Below are 20,572 nucleotides of genomic sequence, written 5' to 3'. Positions count from 1 at the left end.
CTTGCTACTTTTCTGGCGTGTTTTCTGATAACTATGTCTAAACCGTCAGTGGTTTTGATGTTTTGAAACTGCCACACATCGCTGGTGGTTTAACATTCTCTCCCCATATCACCATATATTAATTGTAGTGCTTTGAAGCACTAGACACTGCCAAACTTGATTTTTAGCAAATCTTGCTAAAAGCGTAACTCCCACCATACTGATGATATACGCCTGAAAAGCAATAAGGTCCAGGATAAATATGAAAATTACATTCCATCCATACTCCAGCCCCACTTGCTGGTAAAGCAATCAGCTATTACGCAGTATAGTGAAAGCGAAATGTAAAAAACTGTTTTCAAGCCTGTAACAGTGTTTATGAGTAAAACAAATTGATTATCTTACATAATTCTTTAACATTATTTGGCATATGAACTCTCACTAAGATCCAAAGTGCAGCATGAGAAGTGCATTGAAGCCGCTGTTTTTTTAGTTTTTACAGAAAAATGCATTTAGTTACCTATAAAACCATCCTTGCAGGTACAGTTGTAACTCCCTATTGTGTTGTTACAGATTGCATAAGGGGAACACATAATGATGTTTAGGCACTCATCAATATCATCACAGTCGACCCCGTTACCTATTCAAAGGAAATTATGTGACAATTAATTGAAAGAAACAACATAACTGATAACACATTATTAGAGGTACTGTTGGTTCCTGTAGTCTAAACACACCTATATTAACATCACATATTAGACTTGGCCAGATGTTGTTCTGCAAATAGACTTGGCAACATATATATTTCTGTGTATTAGACTTGGCACCAGTTTTGGCTCTGTATTTTACATGTTGGCCCAGGATTAGCACATGGGTGTGTTTGCCCAGGTGCAGGGTGGGCATTGCACATGGGCCCATTAGCCAACAGCACGACAGTCATGAATTCTTTGACACCAGCCCCAGTAAATCTCCTTCTCATTCCCCAGCCACTATATCACTCTGTTCCTCTCAATCTGTCATTAATGGTTGCTGGGCAGCTGTAATGGTGACTGGACAGGACGTGGTGTAATAGCTGGCTCACTGGTGTGAATTGGAGCAACAGTAATGTTCAATCACAGAACAGACCAAGGAGATTGAGAAAGAGGCAAGTGTTCAATCGGTCAGCGTGTCTCACTGTCTGGAAAAATGAGGAATCCCTTTCAGACGATTATGTGACCAGGATCAGGAGGTGTCACAGATGGGTGATGATGTGCTCAGGATCAGATAGTGTCACTAGTGGCTGATGGTGTTCCAGAATCATGAAGTGTTACTGCCTCTGTCCTAACAAACTACACTGGCATTGGGTTTTTTTTGCAAGAGGAGGGGCCCAATTAATATTTTTGTACATAGGCCTTCTGCACTGGACATCTCATATGACCCTGGTTCAGCATATGATTGCTCCAAGACCTTGCACAATTTGTCAAGCCCTTCTCATACTGCAAGTGTCTGTGGAGTGTAGACTGCCAGCTGTTTCCTGAACTAATGCTGAATTTACAAGCTGCAGTGCAGGCATATGCTATCAGATCAAGTTCAGTGAAGATATAGAGAAGCATAACAGGTTCTGAGAGGCACTTGATGATACTTGCAGATATAGGGTCTGATGCCAAGTTGAACTTTAGCCAGTTTGTGTAGCTCAATTTACGTAAATTTGCACTGTGAATGCCCACAAGGAGAATGCATTTGTATGCAGAGTTTAACACTTGTACCTCCTTATGCCTAGAAAGGTAGAACGGAGGAGGAAAGTGTTGTGCAAACACAACCCGATTACAGTATGGGCAGAAAGATGCAGATCTGCAGGATCACGTATATACACCTGACAGTAGTTTAAGTGAAGCCCTAAGCTGAGGGCAATTAAAATATTGTGTTATACTTATCAGCACTGACCATTAGGGGTTAAACATTTTCCCGGGGGAGTGGCTTGTTAAGAGGTCATAAATTAGATTGGATCTGTGGGCTGGCTCTCTCTTGGTCCTGGATGTCAGATAGGAAACAACTGCTGTGACTGAAGTCTTGTATTGCATACTTGTATTCTGTCAATGTTTTCATTTGTTTTCTCTTTTGCTTTCCTTTTATTCTTCCTCATATCCTTTTATCCTCTATTCCTTTGCTGTCTTTTCCCTTTCTTTTCCTCCCTCCTTTGTCTCTTAGCTTGCTGTCCGTTTTTTCACTTGCCTTTAGTGTCCCCACCAACCCGCCCCCCCCTCCCCTTCCCTGTTCCATAGAGAATCGCCCAGCTCTCACAGGTTTAGCCCCTGTAGTGTAATACCTTGTCCAGAAGTGCTTCGGATGTCCCATCCCTGCCGCAGTGCAGGCCCCCCAGCCCGCTTCCAGGACAGCGGGGAGAGTGGTCTCATCATTCTGGCGAAAGCCCCGCCCACCGGAGCCGCATTGGCGGCCATTTTAAAAATCTTAGAGGCGCCTGCGAGTGGTGAAGGAGAGCCTCTCACCGCCGCAGGCGCTGGGGCAATGTCGGCGCCAGGGCTTGCTAGAAGCTCCGGTACTCAGGGGGAGCAGAGGTTTGCCAGTGAAGCGCCTGTCAGTGGTGGCGGGGACCCACCCATCGCTGCAGGCACCAGCAATGTGATGGCACCGGAGCTCATTAGGGGCTCCGGGCAACTGATACAGGGCAGGGAAATTGCAGAGGGGCCTATGAGCGGTGGAGGGGAGCCTCACACCGCCACAGGCCAAGAGAATATGTTGGCAGCGGAGCTCACTAGGGGCTCCAGTAGCCAGGTGTTTAATGTGGGTAGGTTAATGGGTATTGAAGAGCCTGTGAGTGGTGGAGGGGAGCCTCACACCATCACAGGTTCACTGGTTGGTGGGGCACCCGAGGGCAATAGGGGCTCAGCTGGTCAGGTGGCTAATATCCCTGGGAGTGTGTTAGTTAATGAGCCTGTCAGCAGGGGAGGGGAGCCTCTCGCAGCTGCAGGCAGTTTGATGGTACTGGCGCCGGAGATCCCAAGCGATGCTGTTCGCCAGGTAGGCAATAAAAGGGACAACTTCAGAAGGTCACGGGCTCCTGAACGGGCTGTGCGCCCTGCTAACTCTGGAGCACGTAAACATATGAGAGGAGGTAAAAGGAGTAGGGGAGATAGGGGGTTATCCCCATCGGCTAATCGCGGACGGGAAAATAATTTAGCCCCACGGTGCAGAAATCCTGTTAGTAATAATGAGGAGGTGTATGTAAACAAGCAAACGGTGGTTTCAACAAGCAGGGGCAGTTATGTCAATACACAAGGTTCTGGTTACGTTGCACAAACACCCCCTACGGTACATATGCAGAATTTGATTATACCTATCGCCGTTAGGCCGCCCCCTCCCAGAGCCATTTCTTCCATTGGCACAATGGGCAGGTGCCCGGGGGCCCTGGGGGCAAGGGGGCCCGTCCGAGGCAGCACTGAAAAAAAGGAAAAAAAAATACTTACCTTGCGGTCACGTCAGCTGGCGATCCGCTTCCTCCCTGGTCCCCTCTTCCGTGCTGTGCTCGCAGTGAATCATTTGTAAAGCTTGTAAAGCGCTAAGGAATATGTTGGCGCTATATAAATAAATGATGATGATGATGATGATGTGTACACTGCAGTTAATGGAGGTTAAAGCGGTCTCATAGTTACAGTTGGACCGGCTTGGTATTCTAATTTTATGATAAAGTGGTTCGTTAGCTGCACCAGAACCTGCTTGGTGTGTGTACCTCCAATTTTTAATATGTTTTAAGGGTAAAGTGGTCACTTAAAAGTTAGAAGTTACACACAGACCTGCTTGGTGTTGGTACCTCCAATTTTTTCTTTGATGCCAAAAAGTGAATTGGTAAGCAGTTGCTCATAGACCGCTGGGTAGTAAAACTTCAAGATTATCTTGTAATATGACCTACTGTGATGTGCAGAGGTTGGAGTCCACCAGCGGATATATTTATTTGGTTCGAATGAGCAACTTATTTTATGGCCCTAACAAATTATATTTTTTGGTCTTAGGTTTTCAGAAGAACAACATATGGGTAATAGGCCACTCATATGTGTATTGGGCCGAGAAACATCATATGGCCTACGACTGGTCCCTATTTACCAACCCAGTAACATTCAGATGGGTTGGAAGGAGGGGATTGTTATGGCATGCTATCATGCCAATTCTGGACAATGAAATAAATCATTTTGGCCCCCCTGATATTCTGTTGGTACATGCAGGCGGAAATGATCTAGGCCATGCCAAATCCTTGGATTTAATTATTAATATAGGAGAGGATTTGAGAGCGTTGCACGCCAGATGGCCTGGGATTAGGATAGGTTGGTCCCACATTATTCCCCGCCTTGCTTGAAGAATTCCCATTCCCATTTTGAAATCCATAACTCGGAAGGTCAATAAGGCCGCAAGTAAAGTTGTTGAAGCCTTAGGTGGGTTTGCTATCGCTCACCCATGGATCGCGGTGAGGCACACCCATTTTTTCCGTCCAGACGGGGTGCACCTCACTGACGAGGGCTTGGAGTGGTTCATAGTTCACGTTTACAGGCAAGTAGGTCCCTTAGTGCTTTCTCTGTGTGGCAGGCCAGGTACCCGTCAAAGGGTCCTGGCTGTGGGTAGGAGAGCGATGCAGTCAGCGACTAATCGAAGGTACTACTGTTTAATTGGCCGCACGTCACTGCCCCTTTTGCAGTAACCTGACACTTGGGCCTCTGGGGCGGAGGATATAGTGTCGTATGCGACAATGTGAGTCCAGAAGGGGGCAGTCACGATGATGCCAAGATTAGTACCGACCAATCATAATGACTTGGGAACCGTAAAGTCTTGGGACAGCGGTATTGAGTTTCACCTACGCTGTATTGGTTTAAAGTTTAGTCGTTAGCTGACTGCTTCGCTCTCGTCGCCATTCAGAGTTTTAAAATAATACTTTCCACTAAAAAAATATGCCCTTTTGCCAAACTTATATCTGGTGTCCGTGTCGTTATTTTAGATAAAAAGGTATTAAGTGTTCAACCATAAAGGTATAGGAGTAATGATAAGGGTATTAACACTGAGCATTTTAGGTGTATGTGTTGTGAATGGTTGAGGGTGGGAGGAAAGACCATAAGCATCATTGGAGTGTATAAAAAAATAAATGAATAAATAACAAAAAAAACAGTGTTCCACCCCCCCTTTAACCGATTCAAAGTGTTGCCTCATCATAAATAATTAATACTAACTAATGATTGCCCCTATTATTCAAAAGTCAATTGTGCCTCCTATTATCATCTCAATGGCAAGACAACTAAAACAGCATTTTGTTTAAACTATATTTTTTCTATAAAAAAAACTGCTTATTTTCTGGCGTGTTTTCTGGTAACTTTGCCAGTGGTTTAGATGTTTGAAACTGGCACACATCGCTGGTGGTTTAACATTTCAGCCTCATACCACCATATAGTAATTGTGGTGGTTTGCATCACTAAACACTAGAGATGCTCAGGCTCAGTTCCACGAGAACCGAACACATCGGAACTTAGGGGATCCGAGCCGGCTCGGTACTGTCGTGCGCCTTCGGAATTGAAAACGAGGCAAAACGTCATTGTGATGACGTCGGATCTGAGATCTCTCGAGTTTTGATTTGCTTTTAAAGATCCAACATCATGGAGGGTGGGAGTGATGGCGGACCCCCATTTATTTTTTCTACCACTGCTGTGTGCCAATGTGTCCTAGATGTGCTAGGAACTGCCGTGTTTTTGTGTAATTGCACTGTCGCTTACCATCCAGCCAGGTCGCTGCAGTCTTTGTTTGAAAGTGTGTGAAAATATTATTGTGACCTGTGAGGTGGTCTAAATTGACTACAAATTACTTGAAAATTAGTGTTATGGAGGTTAATAATGATGAAGGAACAAAAAAAGAGCAAAATGATGTTATTTTAGCATATATTAGGATTTTTTTTTTTTAAAAAAACAAAAACAAAACCAAAACACACGAGGGTGGTTTTTCCAAAACCATAACCAAAACCAAAACACTAAGCTAATTCAGATCCAAAACCAAAACCAGTTCACGGGGGTCAGTGAGCATCTCTACTAAACACTGCCAAACTTGATTTTTAGTAAATCTCACTAAAAGTGTAAGTCCCACCATACTGATGATATATGCCTGAAAAGCAATGGGGTCCAGGATAAATATGAATGTACATTCCAACCAAACACTATAGTCCCATTTACAGGTAAAACAACAAACAGGTATAGTGCAGTATAGTGAAAGTGAAATGTAAAAAACTGTTATCAAACCTGTAGTAGTGTTCCTGAGTAAAACAATTTGACTATCTTGCATAATTCTTTAACATTATTTGGCACATGAACTCTCACCAACATCCAAAGTGCAGCATGAGAAGTGCATTGAGAATGCTTTTTTTTTAGTTTTTATAGAAAAATGCATTTAGTTACCTATAAAACCATCCTCGCAGGTACAGTTGTAACTCCCTATTGTGTTGTTACAGATTGCATAAGGGGAACACATATTGTTGTTTAGGCACTCATCAATATCATCACAGTCGACCCCGTTACCTATTCAAAGGAAATGATGTGACAATTAATTTAAAGATACAACTTAACTGATAACACATTATCAGAGATACTGTAGGTTCCTGTAGTCTAGACAGACCAAAATAAACTTCACATATTAAACTTGGCAAAATTGGCCAGATGTTGTTCTGCAAATAGACTTGGCAACAGATATGTTTCTGTTTATTAGACTTTGCACCAATTTTGGCTCTGCATTTAAGATGTGGGCTCAGGTTCAGCACACTCGTGTGTCTACCCAGGTTCAGGGTGGGCAGTGCACATGGGCCCATTAGCCAACAGCACAACAGCCATAAATTCTTTTTTCACCGGCCCCAGTGAATCTTCTTCTCATTCCCCAGCCACCATCTCACTCTGTTCCTCTCAATCTGTCATTAATGGTTGCTGGGCAGCTGTAATGGTGACTGGACAGGACATGGTGTAATAGCTGACTCTCTGGTGTGAATTGGAGCTGGAGCAACAATAAAGTTCAATCATAGAAAAGACCAAGGAGATTGGGAAAGAGGCAAGTGTTGACTTGTTCTCTATGAGCCCATGGTCAGCGTGTCTCACTGTCTGGAAAAAGGAGGTGTCACTTGCGCACGATTATGTGACCAGAATCAGAGGGAATCACAGATAGGTGAAGTGCCCAGGATCAGTGTGTGTCACTAGTGGCTGATGGTATGTCCAGGATCATGGAGCGTTACTGCCTCCACAACAATCTAGAGTGGCATTATTTTCTTTTTGCAAGAGGAGGGGCCCAATTAATATTTCTGGACATACGTTGCCCTCTGCACTCGACATCTCATATGACCCTGGTTCAGCATATGATGGCTCCTAGACCTTGAAAAATGTGCCAAACCCTACTCATACTGCAAGTGTCTGTGGAGTCTACTTGGTCACTATTTCCTGAACTAAAGCTGAATTTACAAGCTGCTGCGCAGACATATGTCTTCAGATCCAGTTCAGTGAATATATAGTGTAGCAAAACAGGTTCTGAGAGGCATTTGAGGATACTTGTAGATATAGCTCTGATGCTGAGCTGAACTTCAGCCAGTTTTGTAGCTCACTTTATGCAAATTTGCACTGTGAATGCCCACAATGAGAATTCATGCATATGCACGAATGCACAGTTGCAGATATTTATCGCTTACACCTCCGTATGCCTGGAGAGACAGAACGGAGGAGGGAAGGGTCATGCAAACACAAACCGATTACAGTAAGGGCGGTAAGACGCAGACCTGCATTAACACGTAGATACACCTATCAGCTGGAGTATCTGTTGTGAATGCTTGAGGGCTGATTAAATGACCATAAGCGCCCTTGCAGCACATAAAAGAAAGAATAAATAACAAAAAACGGTGTGTCATCCCCCCTTCCACTGATTCAAAGTGTTGCCTCATCATGAATAATTAATACTAATTAATGAGAACCACCATAATTCAAAAGTCAATGGTGCCTCCTCTTATGTTCTCAGTGACAAGACAACTAAAACAGCATGTTGCTTGAGCTATCAAACTTTTAGTAAATCTCGCAAAAAGTGTAACTCCCACCATAATGATGATATATGCCTGAAAAGCAATGGGGTCAAGGATAGATATAAAAAGTACATTCCATCCAGACACTCCAGTCCAGGATGCTGGTAAAATAGCAATCGGGTATAGTGCAGTATAGTAAAAGTGAAATGTAAAAAACTGTTGTCAAATCTGCTGTAGTGTTCTTGAGTAAAAGAATTTCAAATTGACATATTTCTCTAACTTTATTTGGCACATGAACTCTCACCAGGGTCCAAAGTGCAGCATGAGAAGGGCTTATATTGCTGGATTGGTTTTGCAAATTTGGTTATAATTATATATTTTTTTTTTTAATTTTTAATTTTTAATTTTTTTTTACTTTTTTTTTATTTTTTAAAAACTTGGGAATAATGGGGAAATAACTATGCCCTTAGAAGCACAGAGCACAGGACACAGCACCACTGGACTGAACAGGACACGGCACAGGACCTAGCAGCACTACGGAACTCAGCAAGACAGAGCACAGGACACAGCACCACTGGACTGATACTGCAGAATGTGTGAACTTTGTAATATTGCAGAACCACTGGACTTTTACTGCTGAATGTGTGAACTTGGTAATATTGCAGTACCAATGGGCTTATACTGCAGGATTGGTTGTGCAAATTTTGTGGTAATTAAAAAAAATTAAATTAGTTTTTGGTATTTTTTTAAATAACTTTTTTTTATTTTTTTAAACACAGGGGAATATTGGGGAAATAACTATGCCCTTAAAAGCACAGAGCACAGGACACAGCACCACTGGACTGATACTGCAGAACACAGCACAGCACAGCACAGCACAGAACTAAACAGCACAGCACGAGATCTACCAGGACAGAGGACCACCTAACACACCCTCCCTCTACCCTGATCAATGCCCGAGTGAAGATGGCGGCGACTAGCGGGGAATTTATAGGATCCGAGTATCGCGAGATCCGACAACGGGATTATGAGTCAGAGCCTCAGTTTCAGATTTGAATTTGGCGCCAATACCCGGATCTGTCTCGGATCCGACTCGGATCGGCAACGTTCGGGTGGGCTCGGATTTCAGAAATCCGAGTGCGCTCATCTCTAAAAGGTATAGGAGTAATGATAAGGGTATTAACACTGAGCATTTTAGGTGTATGTGTTGTGAATGGTTGAGGGTGGGAGGAAAGACCATAAGCATCATTGGAGTGTATAAAAAAATAAATGAATAAATAACAAAAAAAACAGTGTTCCACCCCCCCCTTTAACCGATTCAAAGTGTTGCCTCATCATAAATAATTAATACTAACTAATGATTGCCCCTATTATTCAAAAGTCAATTGTGCCTCCTCTTATTATCTCAATGGCAAGACAACTAAAACAGCATTTTGTTTAAACTATATTTTTTCTATAAAAAAAACTGCTTATTTTCTGGCGTGTTTTCTGGTAACTTTGCCAGTGGTTTAGATGTTTGAAACTGGCACACATCGCTGGTGGTTTAACATTTCAGCCCCATACCACCATATAGTAATTGTGGTGGTTTGCATCACTAAACACTAGAGATGCTCAGGCTCAGTTCCACGAGAACCGAACACATCGGAACTTAGGGGATCCGAGCCGGCTCGGTACTGTCGTGCGCCTTCGGAATTGAAAACGAGGCAAAACGTCATTGTGATGACGTCGGATCTGAGATCTCGCGAGTTTTGATTTGCTTTTAAAGATCCAACATCATGGAGGGTGGGAGTTATGGCGGACCCCCATTTATTTTTTCTACCACTGCTGTGTGCCAATGTGTCCTAGATGTGCTAGGAGCTGCCGTGTTTTTGTGTAATTGCACTGTCGCTTACCATCCAGCCAGGTCGCTGCAGTCTTTGTTTGAAAGTGTGTGAAAATATTATTGACTACAAATTACTTGAAAATTAGTGTTATGGAGGTTAATAATGATGAAGGAACAAAAAAAGAGCAAAATGATGTTATTTTAGCATATATTAGGATTTTTAAAAAAAAAAAAAAAAAAAACCAAAACCAAAACACACGAGGGTGGTTTTTCCAAAACCAAAACACTAAGCTAATTCAGATCCAAAACCAAAACCAGTTCACGGGGGTCAGTGAGCATCTCTACTAAACACTGCCAAACTTGATTTTTAGTAAATCTCGCTAAAAGTGTAAGTCCCACCATACTGATGATATATGCCTGAAAAGCAATGGGGTCCAGGATAAATATGAATGTACATTCCAACCAAACACTATAGTCACATTTGCAGGTAAAACAACAAACAGATATAGTGCAGTATAGTGAAAGTGAAATGTAAAAAACTGTTATCAAACCTGTAGTAGTGTTCCTGAGTAAAACAATTTGACTATCTTGCATAATTCTTTAACATTATTTGGCACATGAACTCTCACCAACATCCAAAGTGCAGCATGAGAAGTGCATTGAGAATGCTTTTTTTTAGTTTTTATAGAAAAATGCATTTAGTTACCTATAAAACCATCCTCGCAGGTACAGTTGTAACTCCCTATTGTGTTGTTACAGATTGCATAAGGGGAACACATATTGTTGTTTAGGCACTCATCAATATCATCACAGTCGACCCCGTTACCTATTCAAAGGAAATGATGTGACAATTAATTTAAAGATACAACTTAACTGATAACACATTATCAGAGATACTGTAGGTTCCTGTAGTCTAGACAGACCAAAATAAACTTCACATATTAAACTTGGCAAAATTGGCCAGATGTTGTTCTGCAAATAGACTTGGTAACAGATATGTTTCTGTTTATTAGACTTTGCACCAATTTTGGCTCTGCATTTAAGATGTGGGCTCAGGTTCAGCACACTCGTGTGTCTACCCAGGTTCAGGGTGGGCAGTGCACATGGGCCCATTAGCCAACAGCACAACAGCCATAAATTATTTTTTCACCGGCCCCAGTGAATCTTCTTCTCATTCCCCAGCCACCATCTCACTCTGTTCCTCTCAATCTGTCATTAATGGTTGCTGGGCAGCTGTAATGGTGACTGGACAGGACATGGTGTAATAGCTGACTCTCTGGTGTGAATTGGAGCTGGAGCAACAATAAAGTTCAATCATAGAAAAGACCAAGGAGATTGGGAAAGAGGCAAGTGTTGACTTGTTCTCTATGAGCCCATGGTCAGCGTGTCTCACTGCTCGGAAAAAGGAGGTGTCACTTGCGCACGATTATGTGACCAGGATCAGAGGGAATCACAGATAGGTGAAGTGCCCAGGATCAGTGTGTGTCACTAGTGGCTGACGGTATGTCCAGGATCATGGAGCGTTACTGCCTCCACAACAATCTAGAGTGGCATTATTTTCTTTTTGCAAGAGGAGGGGCCCAATTAATATTTCTGGACATATGCCGCCCTCTGCACTCGACATCTCATATGACCCTGGTTCAGCATATGATGGCTCCTAGACCTTGAAAAATGTGCCAAACCCTACTCATACTGCAAGTGTCTGTGGAGTCTACTTGGTCACTATTTCCTGAACTAAAGCTGAATTTACAAGCTGCTGCGCAGACATATGTCTTCAGATCCAGTTCAGTGAATATATAGTGTAGCAAAACAGGTTCTGAGAGGCATTTGAGGATACTTGTAGATATAGCTCTGATGCTGAGCTGAACTTCAGCCAGTTTTGTAGCTCACTTTATGCAAATTTGCACTGTGAATGCCCACAATGAGAATTCATGCATATGCACGAATGCACAGTTGCAGATATTTATCGCTTACACCTCCGTATGCCTGGAGAGACAGAACGGAGGAGGGAAGGGTCATGCGAACACAAACCGATTACAGTAAGGGCGGTAAGACGCAGACCTGCATTAACACGTAGATACACCTATCAGCTGGAGTATCTGTTGTGAATGCTTGAGGGCTGGTGAAATGACCATAAGCGCCCTTGCAGCACATAAAAGAAAGAATAAATAACAAAAAACGGTGTGTCATCCCCCCTTCCACTGATTCAAAGTGTTGCCTCATCATGAATAATTAATACTAATTAATGAGAACCACCATAATTCAAAAGTCAATGGTGCCTCCTCTTATGTTCTCAGTGACAAGACAACTAAAACAGCATGTTGCTTGAGCTATCAAACTTTTAGTAAATCTCGCAAAAAGTGTAACTCCCACCATAATGATGATATATGCCTGAAAAGCAATGGGGTCAAGGATAGATATAAAAAGTACATTCCATCCAGACACTCCAGTCCAGGATGCTGGTAAAATAGCAATCGGGTATAGTGCAGTATAGTAAAAGTGAAATGTAAAAAACTGTTGTCAAATCTGCTGTAGTGTTCTTGAGTAAAAGAATTTCAAATTGACATATTTCTCTAACTTTATTTGGCACATGAACTCTCACCAGGGTCCAAAGTGCAGCATGAGAAGGGCTTATATTGCTGGATTGGTTTTGCAAATTTGGTTATAATTATATATTTTTTTTTTTAATTTTTAATTTTTAATTTTTTTTTACTTTTTTTTTATTTTTTAAAAACTTGGGAATAATGGGGAAATAACTATGCCCTTAGAAGCACAGAGCACAGGACACAGCACCACTGGACTGAACAGGACACGGCACAGGACCTAGCAGCACTACGGAACTCAGCAAGACAGAGCACAGGACACAGCACCACTGGACTGATACTGCAGAATGTGTGAACTTTGTAATATTGCAGAACCACTGGACTTTTACTGCTGAATGTGTGAACTTGGTAATATTGCAGTACCAATGGGCTTATACTGCAGGATTGGTTGTGCAAATTTTGTGGTAATTAAAAAAAATTAAATTAGTTTTTGGTATTTTTTTAAATAACTTTTTTTTATTTTTTTAAACACAGGGGAATATTGGGGAAATAACTATGCCCTTAGAAGCACAGCGCACAGGACACAGCACCACTGGACTGAACAGGACACAGCACAGGACCCAGCAGCACCACTGACCTCAGAAGGACAGAGCACAGCACACAGCACCACTGGACTGATACTGCAGAACACAGCACAGCACAGCACAGCACAGAACTAAACAGCACAGCACGAGATCTACCAGGACAGAGGACCACCTAACACACCCTCCCTCTACCCTGATCAATGCCCGAGTGAAGATGGCGGCGACTAGCGGGGAATTTATAGGATCCGAGTATCGCGAGATCCGACAACGGGATTATGAGTCAGAGCCTCAGTTTCAGATTTGAATTTGGCGCCAATACCCGGATCTGTCTCGGATCCGACTCGGATCGGCAACGTTCGGGTGGGCTCGGATTTCAGAAATCCGAGTGCGCTCATCTCTAAAAGGTATAGGAGTAATGATAAGGGTATTAACACTGAGCATTTTAGGTGTATGTGTTGTGAATGGTTGAGGGTGGGAGGAAAGACCATAAGCATCATTGGAGTGTATAAAAAAATAAATGAATAAATAACAAAAAAAACAGTGTTCCACCCCCCCCTTTAACCGATTCAAAGTGTTGCCTCATCATAAATAATTAATACTAACTAATGATTGCCCCTATTATTCAAAAGTCAATTGTGCCTCCTCTTATTATCTCAATGGCAAGACAACTAAAACAGCATTTTGTTTAAACTATATTTTTTCTATAAAAAAAAACTGCTTATTTTCTGGCGTGTTTTCTGGTAACTTTGCCAGTGGTTTAGATGTTTGAAACTGGCACACATCGCTGGTGGTTTAACATTTCAGCCCCATACCACCATATAGTAATTGTGGTGGTTTGCATCACTAAACACTAGAGATGCTCAGGCTCAGTTCCACGAGAACCGAACACATCGGAACTTAGGGGATCCGAGCCGGCTCGGTACTGTCGTGCGCCTTCGGAATTGAAAACGAGGCAAAACGTCATTGTGATGACGTCGGATCTGAGATCTCGCGAGTTTTGATTTGCTTTTAAAGATCCAACATCATGGAGGGTGGGAGTTATGGCGGACCCCCATTTATTTTTTCTACCACTGCTGTGTGCCAATGTGTCCTAGATGTGCTAGGAGCTGCCGTGTTTTTGTGTAATTGCACTGTCGCTTACCATCCAGCCAGGTCGCTGCAGTCTTTGTTTGAAAGTGTGTGAAAATATTATTGACTACAAATTACTTGAAAATTAGTGTTATGGAGGTTAATAATGATGAAGGAACAAAAAAAGAGCAAAATGATGTTATTTTAGCATATATTAGGATTTTTTTAAAAAAAAAAAAAAAAAACCAAAACCAAAACACACGAGGGTGGTTTTTCCAAAACCAAAACACTAAGCTAATTCAGATCCAAAACCAAAACCAGTTCACGGGGGTCAGTGAGCATCTCTACTAAACACTGCCAAACTTGATTTTTAGTAAATCTCGCTAAAAGTGTAAGTCCCACCATACTGATGATATATGCCTGAAAAGCAATGGGGTCCAGGATAAATATGAATGTACATTCCAACCAAACACTATAGTCACATTTGCAGGTAAAACAACAAACAGATATAGTGCAGTATAGTGAAAGTGAAATGTAAAAAACTGTTATCAAACCTGTAGTAGTGTTCCTGAGTAAAACAATTTGACTATCTTGCATAATTCTTTAACATTATTTGGCACATGAACTCTCACCAACATCCAAAGTGCAGCATGAGAAGTGCATTGAGAATGCTTTTTTTTAGTTTTTATAGAAAAATGCATTTAGTTACCTATAAAACCATCCTCGCAGGTACAGTTGTAACTCCCTATTGTGTTGTTACAGATTGCATAAGGGGAACACATATTGTTGTTTAGGCACTCATCAATATCATCACAGTCGACCCCGTTACCTATTCAAAGGAAATGATGTGACAATTAATTTAAAGATACAACTTAACTGATAACACATTATCAGAGATACTGTAGGTTCCTGTAGTCTAGACAGACCAAAATAAACTTCACATATTAAACTTGGCAAAATTGGCCAGATGTTGTTCTGCAAATAGACTTGGTAACAGATATGTTTCTGTTTATTAGACTTTGCACCAATTTTGGCTCTGCATTTAAGATGTGGGCTCAGGTTCAGCACACTCGTGTGTCTACCCAGGTTCAGGGTGGGCAGTGCACATGGGCCCATTAGCCAACAGCACAACAGCCATAAATAATTTTTTCACCGGCCCCAGTGAATCTTCTTCTCATTCCCCAGCCACCATCTCACTCTGTTCCTCTCAATCTGTCATTAATGGTTGCTGGGCAGCTGTAATGGTGACTGGACAGGACATGGTGTAATAGCTGACTCTCTGGTGTGAATTGGAGCTGGAGCAACAATAAAGTTCAATCATAGAAAAGACCAAGGAGATTGGGAAAGAGGCAAGTGTTGACTTGTTCTCTATGAGCCCATGGTCAGCGTGTCTCACTGCTCGGAAAAAGGAGGTGTCCATTGCGCACGATTATGTGACCAGAATCAGAGGGAATCACAGATAGGTGAAGTGCCCAGGATCAGTGTGTGTCACTAGTGGCTGACGGTATGTCCAGGATCATGGAGCGTTACTGCCTCCACAACAATCTAGAGTGGCATTATTTTCTTTTTGCAAGAGGAGGGGCCCAATTAATATTTCTGGACATATGCCGCCCTCTGCACTCGACATCTCATATGACCCTGGTTCAGCATATGATGGCTCCTAGACCTTGAAAAATGTGCCAAACCCTACTCATACTGCAAGTGTCTGTGGAGTCTACTTGGTCACTATTTCCTGAACTAAAGCTGAATTTACAAGCTGCTGCGCAGACATATGTCTTCAGATCCAGTTCAGTGAATATATAGTGTAGCAAAACAGGTTCTGAGAGGCATTTGAGGATACTTGTAGATATAGCTCTGATGCTGAGCTGAACTTCAGCCAGTTTTGTAGCTCACTTTATGCAAATTTGCACTGTGAATGCCCACAATGAGAATTCATGCATATGCACGAATGCACAGTTGCAGATATTTATCGCTTACACCTCCGTATGCCTGGAGAGACAGAACGGAGGAGGGAAGGGTCATGCAAACACAAACCGATTACAGTAAGGGCGGTAAGACGCAGACCTGCATTAACACGTAGATACACCTATCAGCTGGAGTATCTGTTGTGAATGCTTGAGGGCTGGTGAAATGACCATAAGCGCCCTTGCAGCACATAAAAGAAAGAATAAATAACAAAAAACGGTGTGTCATCCCCCCTTCCACTGATTCAAAGTGTTGCCTCATCATGAATAATTAATACTAATTAATGAGAACCACCATAATTCAAAAGTCAATGGTGCCTCCTCTTATGTTCTCAGTGACAAGACAACTAAAACAGCATGTTGCTTGAGCTATCAAACTTTTAGTAAATCTCGCAAAAAGTGTAACTCCCACCATAATGATGATATATGCCTGAAAAGCAATGGGGTCAAGGATAGATATAAAAAGTACATTCCATCCAGACACTCCAGTCCAGGATGCTGGTAAAATAGCAATCGGGTATAGTGCAGTATAGTAAAAGTGAAATGTAAAAAACTGTTGTCAAATCTGCTGTAGTGTTCTTGAGTAAAAGAATTTCAAATTGACATATTTCTCTAACTTTATTTGGCACATGAACTCTCACCAGGGTCCAAAGTGCAGCATGAGAAGGGCTTATATTGCTGGATTGGTTTTGCAAATTTGGTTATAATTATATATTTTTTTTTTTAATTTTTAATTTTTAATTTTTTTTTACTTTTTTTTTATTTTTTAAAAACTTGGGAATAATGGGGAAATAACTATGCCCTTAGAAGCACAGAGCACAGGACACAGCACCACTGGACTGAACAGGACACGGCACAGGACCTAGCAGCACTACGGAACTCAGCAAGACAGAGCACAGGACACAGCACCACTGGACTGATACTGCAGAATGTGTGAACTTTGTAATATTGCAGAACCACTGGACTTTTACTGCTGAATGTGTGAACTTGGTAATATTGCAGTACCAATGGGCTTATACTGCAGGATTGGTTGTGCAAATTTTGTGGTAATTAAAAAAAATTAAATTAGTTTTTGGTATTTTTTTAAATAACTTTTTTTTATTTTTTTAAACACAGGGGAATATTGGGGAAATAACTATGCCCTTAGAAGCACAGAGCACAGGACACAGCACCACTGGACTGAACAGGACACAGCACAGGACCCAGCAGCACCACTGACCTCAGAAGGACAGAGCACAGCACACAGCACCACTGGACTGATACTGCAGAACACAGCACAGCACAGCACAGCACAGAACTAAACAGCACAGCACGAGATCTACCAGGACAGAGGACCACCTAACACACCCTCCCTCTACCCTGATCAATGCCCGAGTGAAGATGGCGGCGACTAGCGGGGAATTTATAGGATCCGAGTATCGCGAGATCCGACAACGGGATTATGAGTCAGAGCCTCAGTTTCAGATTTGAATTTGGCGCCAATACCCGGATCTGTCTCGGATCCGACTCGGATCGGCAACGTTCGGGTGGGCTCGGATTTCAGAAATCCGAGTGCGCTCATCTCTAAAAGGTATAGGAGTAATGATAAGGGTATTAACACTGAGCATTTTAGGTGTATGTGTTGTGAATGGTTGAGGGTGGGAGGAAAGACCATAAGCATCATTGGAGTGTATAAAAAAATAAATGAATAAATAACAAAAAAAACAGTGTTCCACCCCCCCCTTTAACCGATTCAAAGTGTTGCCTCATCATAAATAATTAATACTAACTAATGATTGCCCCTATTATTCAAAAGTCAATTGTGCCTCCTCTTATTATCTCAATGGCAAGACAACTAAAACAGCATTTTGTTTAAACTATATTTTTTCTATAAAAAAAAACTGCTTATTTTCTGGCGTGTTTTCTGGTAACTTTGCCAGTGGTTTAGATGTTTGAAACTGGCACACATCGCTGGTGGTTTAACATTTCAGCCCCATACCACCATATAGTAATTGTGGTGGTTTGCATCACTAAACACTAGAGATGCTCAGGCTCAGTTCCACGAGAACCGAACACATCGGAACTTAAGGGATCCGAGCCGGCTCGGTACTGTCGTGCGCCTTCGGAATTGAAAACGAGGCAAAACGTCATTGTGATGACGTCGGATCTGAGATCTCGCGAGTTTTGATTTGCTTTTAAAGATCCAACATCATGGAGGGTGGGAGTTATGGCGGACCCCCATTTATTTTTTCTACCACTGCTGTGTGCCAATGTGTCCTAGATGTGCTAGGAGCTGCCGTGTTTTTGTGTAATTGCACTGTCGCTTACCATCCAGCCAGGTCGCTGCAGTCTTTGTTTGAAAGTGTGTGAAAATATTATTGACTACAAATTACTTGAAAATTAGTGTTATGGAGGTTAATAATGATGAAGGAACAAAAAAAGAGCAAAATGATGTTATTTTAGCATATATTAGGATTTTTAAAAAAAACAAAAAAAAAAACAAAACTAAAACACACGAGGGTGGTTTTTCCAAAACCAAAACACTAAGCTAATTCAGATCCAAAACCAAAACCAGTTCACGGGGGTCAGTGAGCATCTCTACTAAACACTGCCAAACTTGATTTTTAGTAAATCTCGCTAAAAGTGTAAGTCCCACCATACTGATGATATATGCCTGAAAAGCAATGGGGTCCAGGATAAATATGAATGTACATTCCAACCAAACACTATAGTCACATTTGCAGGTAAAACAACAAACAGATATAGTGCAGTATAGTGAAAGTGAAATGTAAAAAACTGTTATCAAACCTGTAGTAGTGTTCCTGAGTAAAACAATTTGACTATCTTGCATAATTCTTTAACATTATTTGGCACATGAACTCTCACCAACATCCAAAGTGCAGCATGAGAAGTGCATTGAGAATGCTTTTTTTTAGTTTTTATAGAAAAATGCATTTAGTTACCTATAAAACCATCCTCGCAGGTACAGTTGTAACTCCCTATTGTGTTGTTACAGATTGCATAAGGGGAACACATATTGTTGTTTAGGCACTCATCAATATCATCACAGTCGACCCCGTTACCTATTCAAAGGAAATGATGTGACAATTAATTTAAAGATACAACTTAACTGATAACACATTATCAGAGATACTGTAGGTTCCTGTAGTCTAGACAGACCAAAATAAACTTCACATATTAAACTTGGCAAAATTGGCCAGATGTTGTTCTGCAAATAGACTTGGTAACAGATATGTTTCTGTTTATTAGACTTTGCACCAATTTTGGCTCTGCATTTAAGATGTGGGCTCAGGTTCAGCACACTCGTGTGTCTACCCAGGTTCAGGGTGGGCAGTGCACATGGGCCCATTAGCCAACAGCACAACAGCCATAAATTATTTTTTCACCGGCCCCAGTGAATCTTCTTCTCATTCCCCAGCCACCATCTCACTCTGTTCCTCTCAATCTGTCATTAATGGTTGCTGGGCAGCTGTAATGGTGACTGGACAGGACATGGTGTAATAGCTGACTCTCTGGTGTGAATTGGAGCTGGAGCAACAATAAAGTTCAATCATAGAAAAGACCAAGGAGATTGGGAAAGAGGCAAGTGTTGACTTGTTCTCTATGAGCCCATGGTCAGCGTGTCTCACTGCTCGGAAAAAGGAGGTGTCCATTGCGCACGATTATGTGACCAGAATCAGAGGGAATCACAGATAGGTGAAGTGCCCAGGATCAGTGTGTGTCACTAGTGGCTGATGGTATGTCCAGGATCATGGAGCGTTACTGCCTCCACAATAATCTAGAGTGGCATTATTTTCTTTTTGCAAGAGGAGGGGCCCAATTAATATTTCTGGACATACGTTGCCCTCTGCACTCGACATCTCATATGACCCTGGTTCAGCATATGATGGCTCCTAGACCTTGAAAAATGTGCCAAACCCTACTCATACTGCAAGTGTCTGTGGAGTCTACTTGGTCACTATTTCCTGAACTAAAGCTGAATTTACAAGCTGCTGCGCAGACATATGTCTTCAGATCCAGTTCAGTGAATATATAGTGTAGCAAAACAGGTTCTGAGAGGCATTTGAGGATACTTGTAGATATAGCTCTGATGCTGAGCTGAACTTTAGCCAGTTTTGTAGCTCACTTTATGCAAATTTGCACTGTGAATGCCCACAATGAGAATTCATGCGTATGCACGAATGCACAGTTGCAGATATTTATCGCTTACACCTCCGTATGCCTGGAGAGACAGAACGGAGGAGGGAAGGGTCATGCAAACACAAACCGATTACAGTAAGGGCGGTAAGACGCAGACCTGCATTAACACGTAGATACACCTATCAGCTGGAGTATCTGTTGTGAATGCTTGAGGGCTGGTGAAATGACCATAAGCGCCCTTGCAGCACATAAAAGAAAGAATAAATAACAAAAAACGGTGTGTCATCCCCCCTTCCACTGATTCAAAGTGTTGCCTCATCATGAATAATTAATACTAATTAATGAGAACCACCATAATTCAAAAGTCAATGGTGCCTTCTCTTATGTTCTCAGTGACAAGACAACTAAAACAGCATGTTGCTTGAGCTATCAAACTTTTAGTAAATCTCGCAAAAAGTGTA

The 20,572-nt window shown here is 42.0% G+C and overlaps 1 protein-coding gene across 1 annotated transcript in view; it reads right to left on the bottom strand.

Moving 5' to 3' along the window:
- Positions 1–20,572, bottom strand: part of LOC142143182 (uncharacterized) — a 29,450-nt gene that overhangs the window by 5,168 nt on the left and 3,710 nt on the right. Inside the window, exons 6-10 of the mRNA XM_075200891.1 lie at positions 18,914–19,033; positions 14,717–14,836; positions 10,519–10,638; positions 6,399–6,518; positions 500–619 (exon numbers count right to left, since the gene is read on the bottom strand). Of these exons, the coding sequence (XP_075056992.1) occupies positions 500–619; positions 6,399–6,518; positions 10,519–10,638; positions 14,717–14,836; positions 18,914–19,033 (600 nt within the window). The remainder of the gene's footprint in view (positions 1–499; positions 620–6,398; positions 6,519–10,518; positions 10,639–14,716; positions 14,837–18,913; positions 19,034–20,572) is intronic.

Source organism: Mixophyes fleayi, chromosome 3, assembly GCF_038048845.1.
Source record: "Mixophyes fleayi isolate aMixFle1 chromosome 3, aMixFle1.hap1, whole genome shotgun sequence".
Lineage (NCBI taxonomy): Eukaryota > Metazoa > Chordata > Amphibia > Anura > Limnodynastidae > Mixophyes > Mixophyes fleayi.
This window is presented reverse-complemented; position numbering and strand designations above follow the sequence as displayed.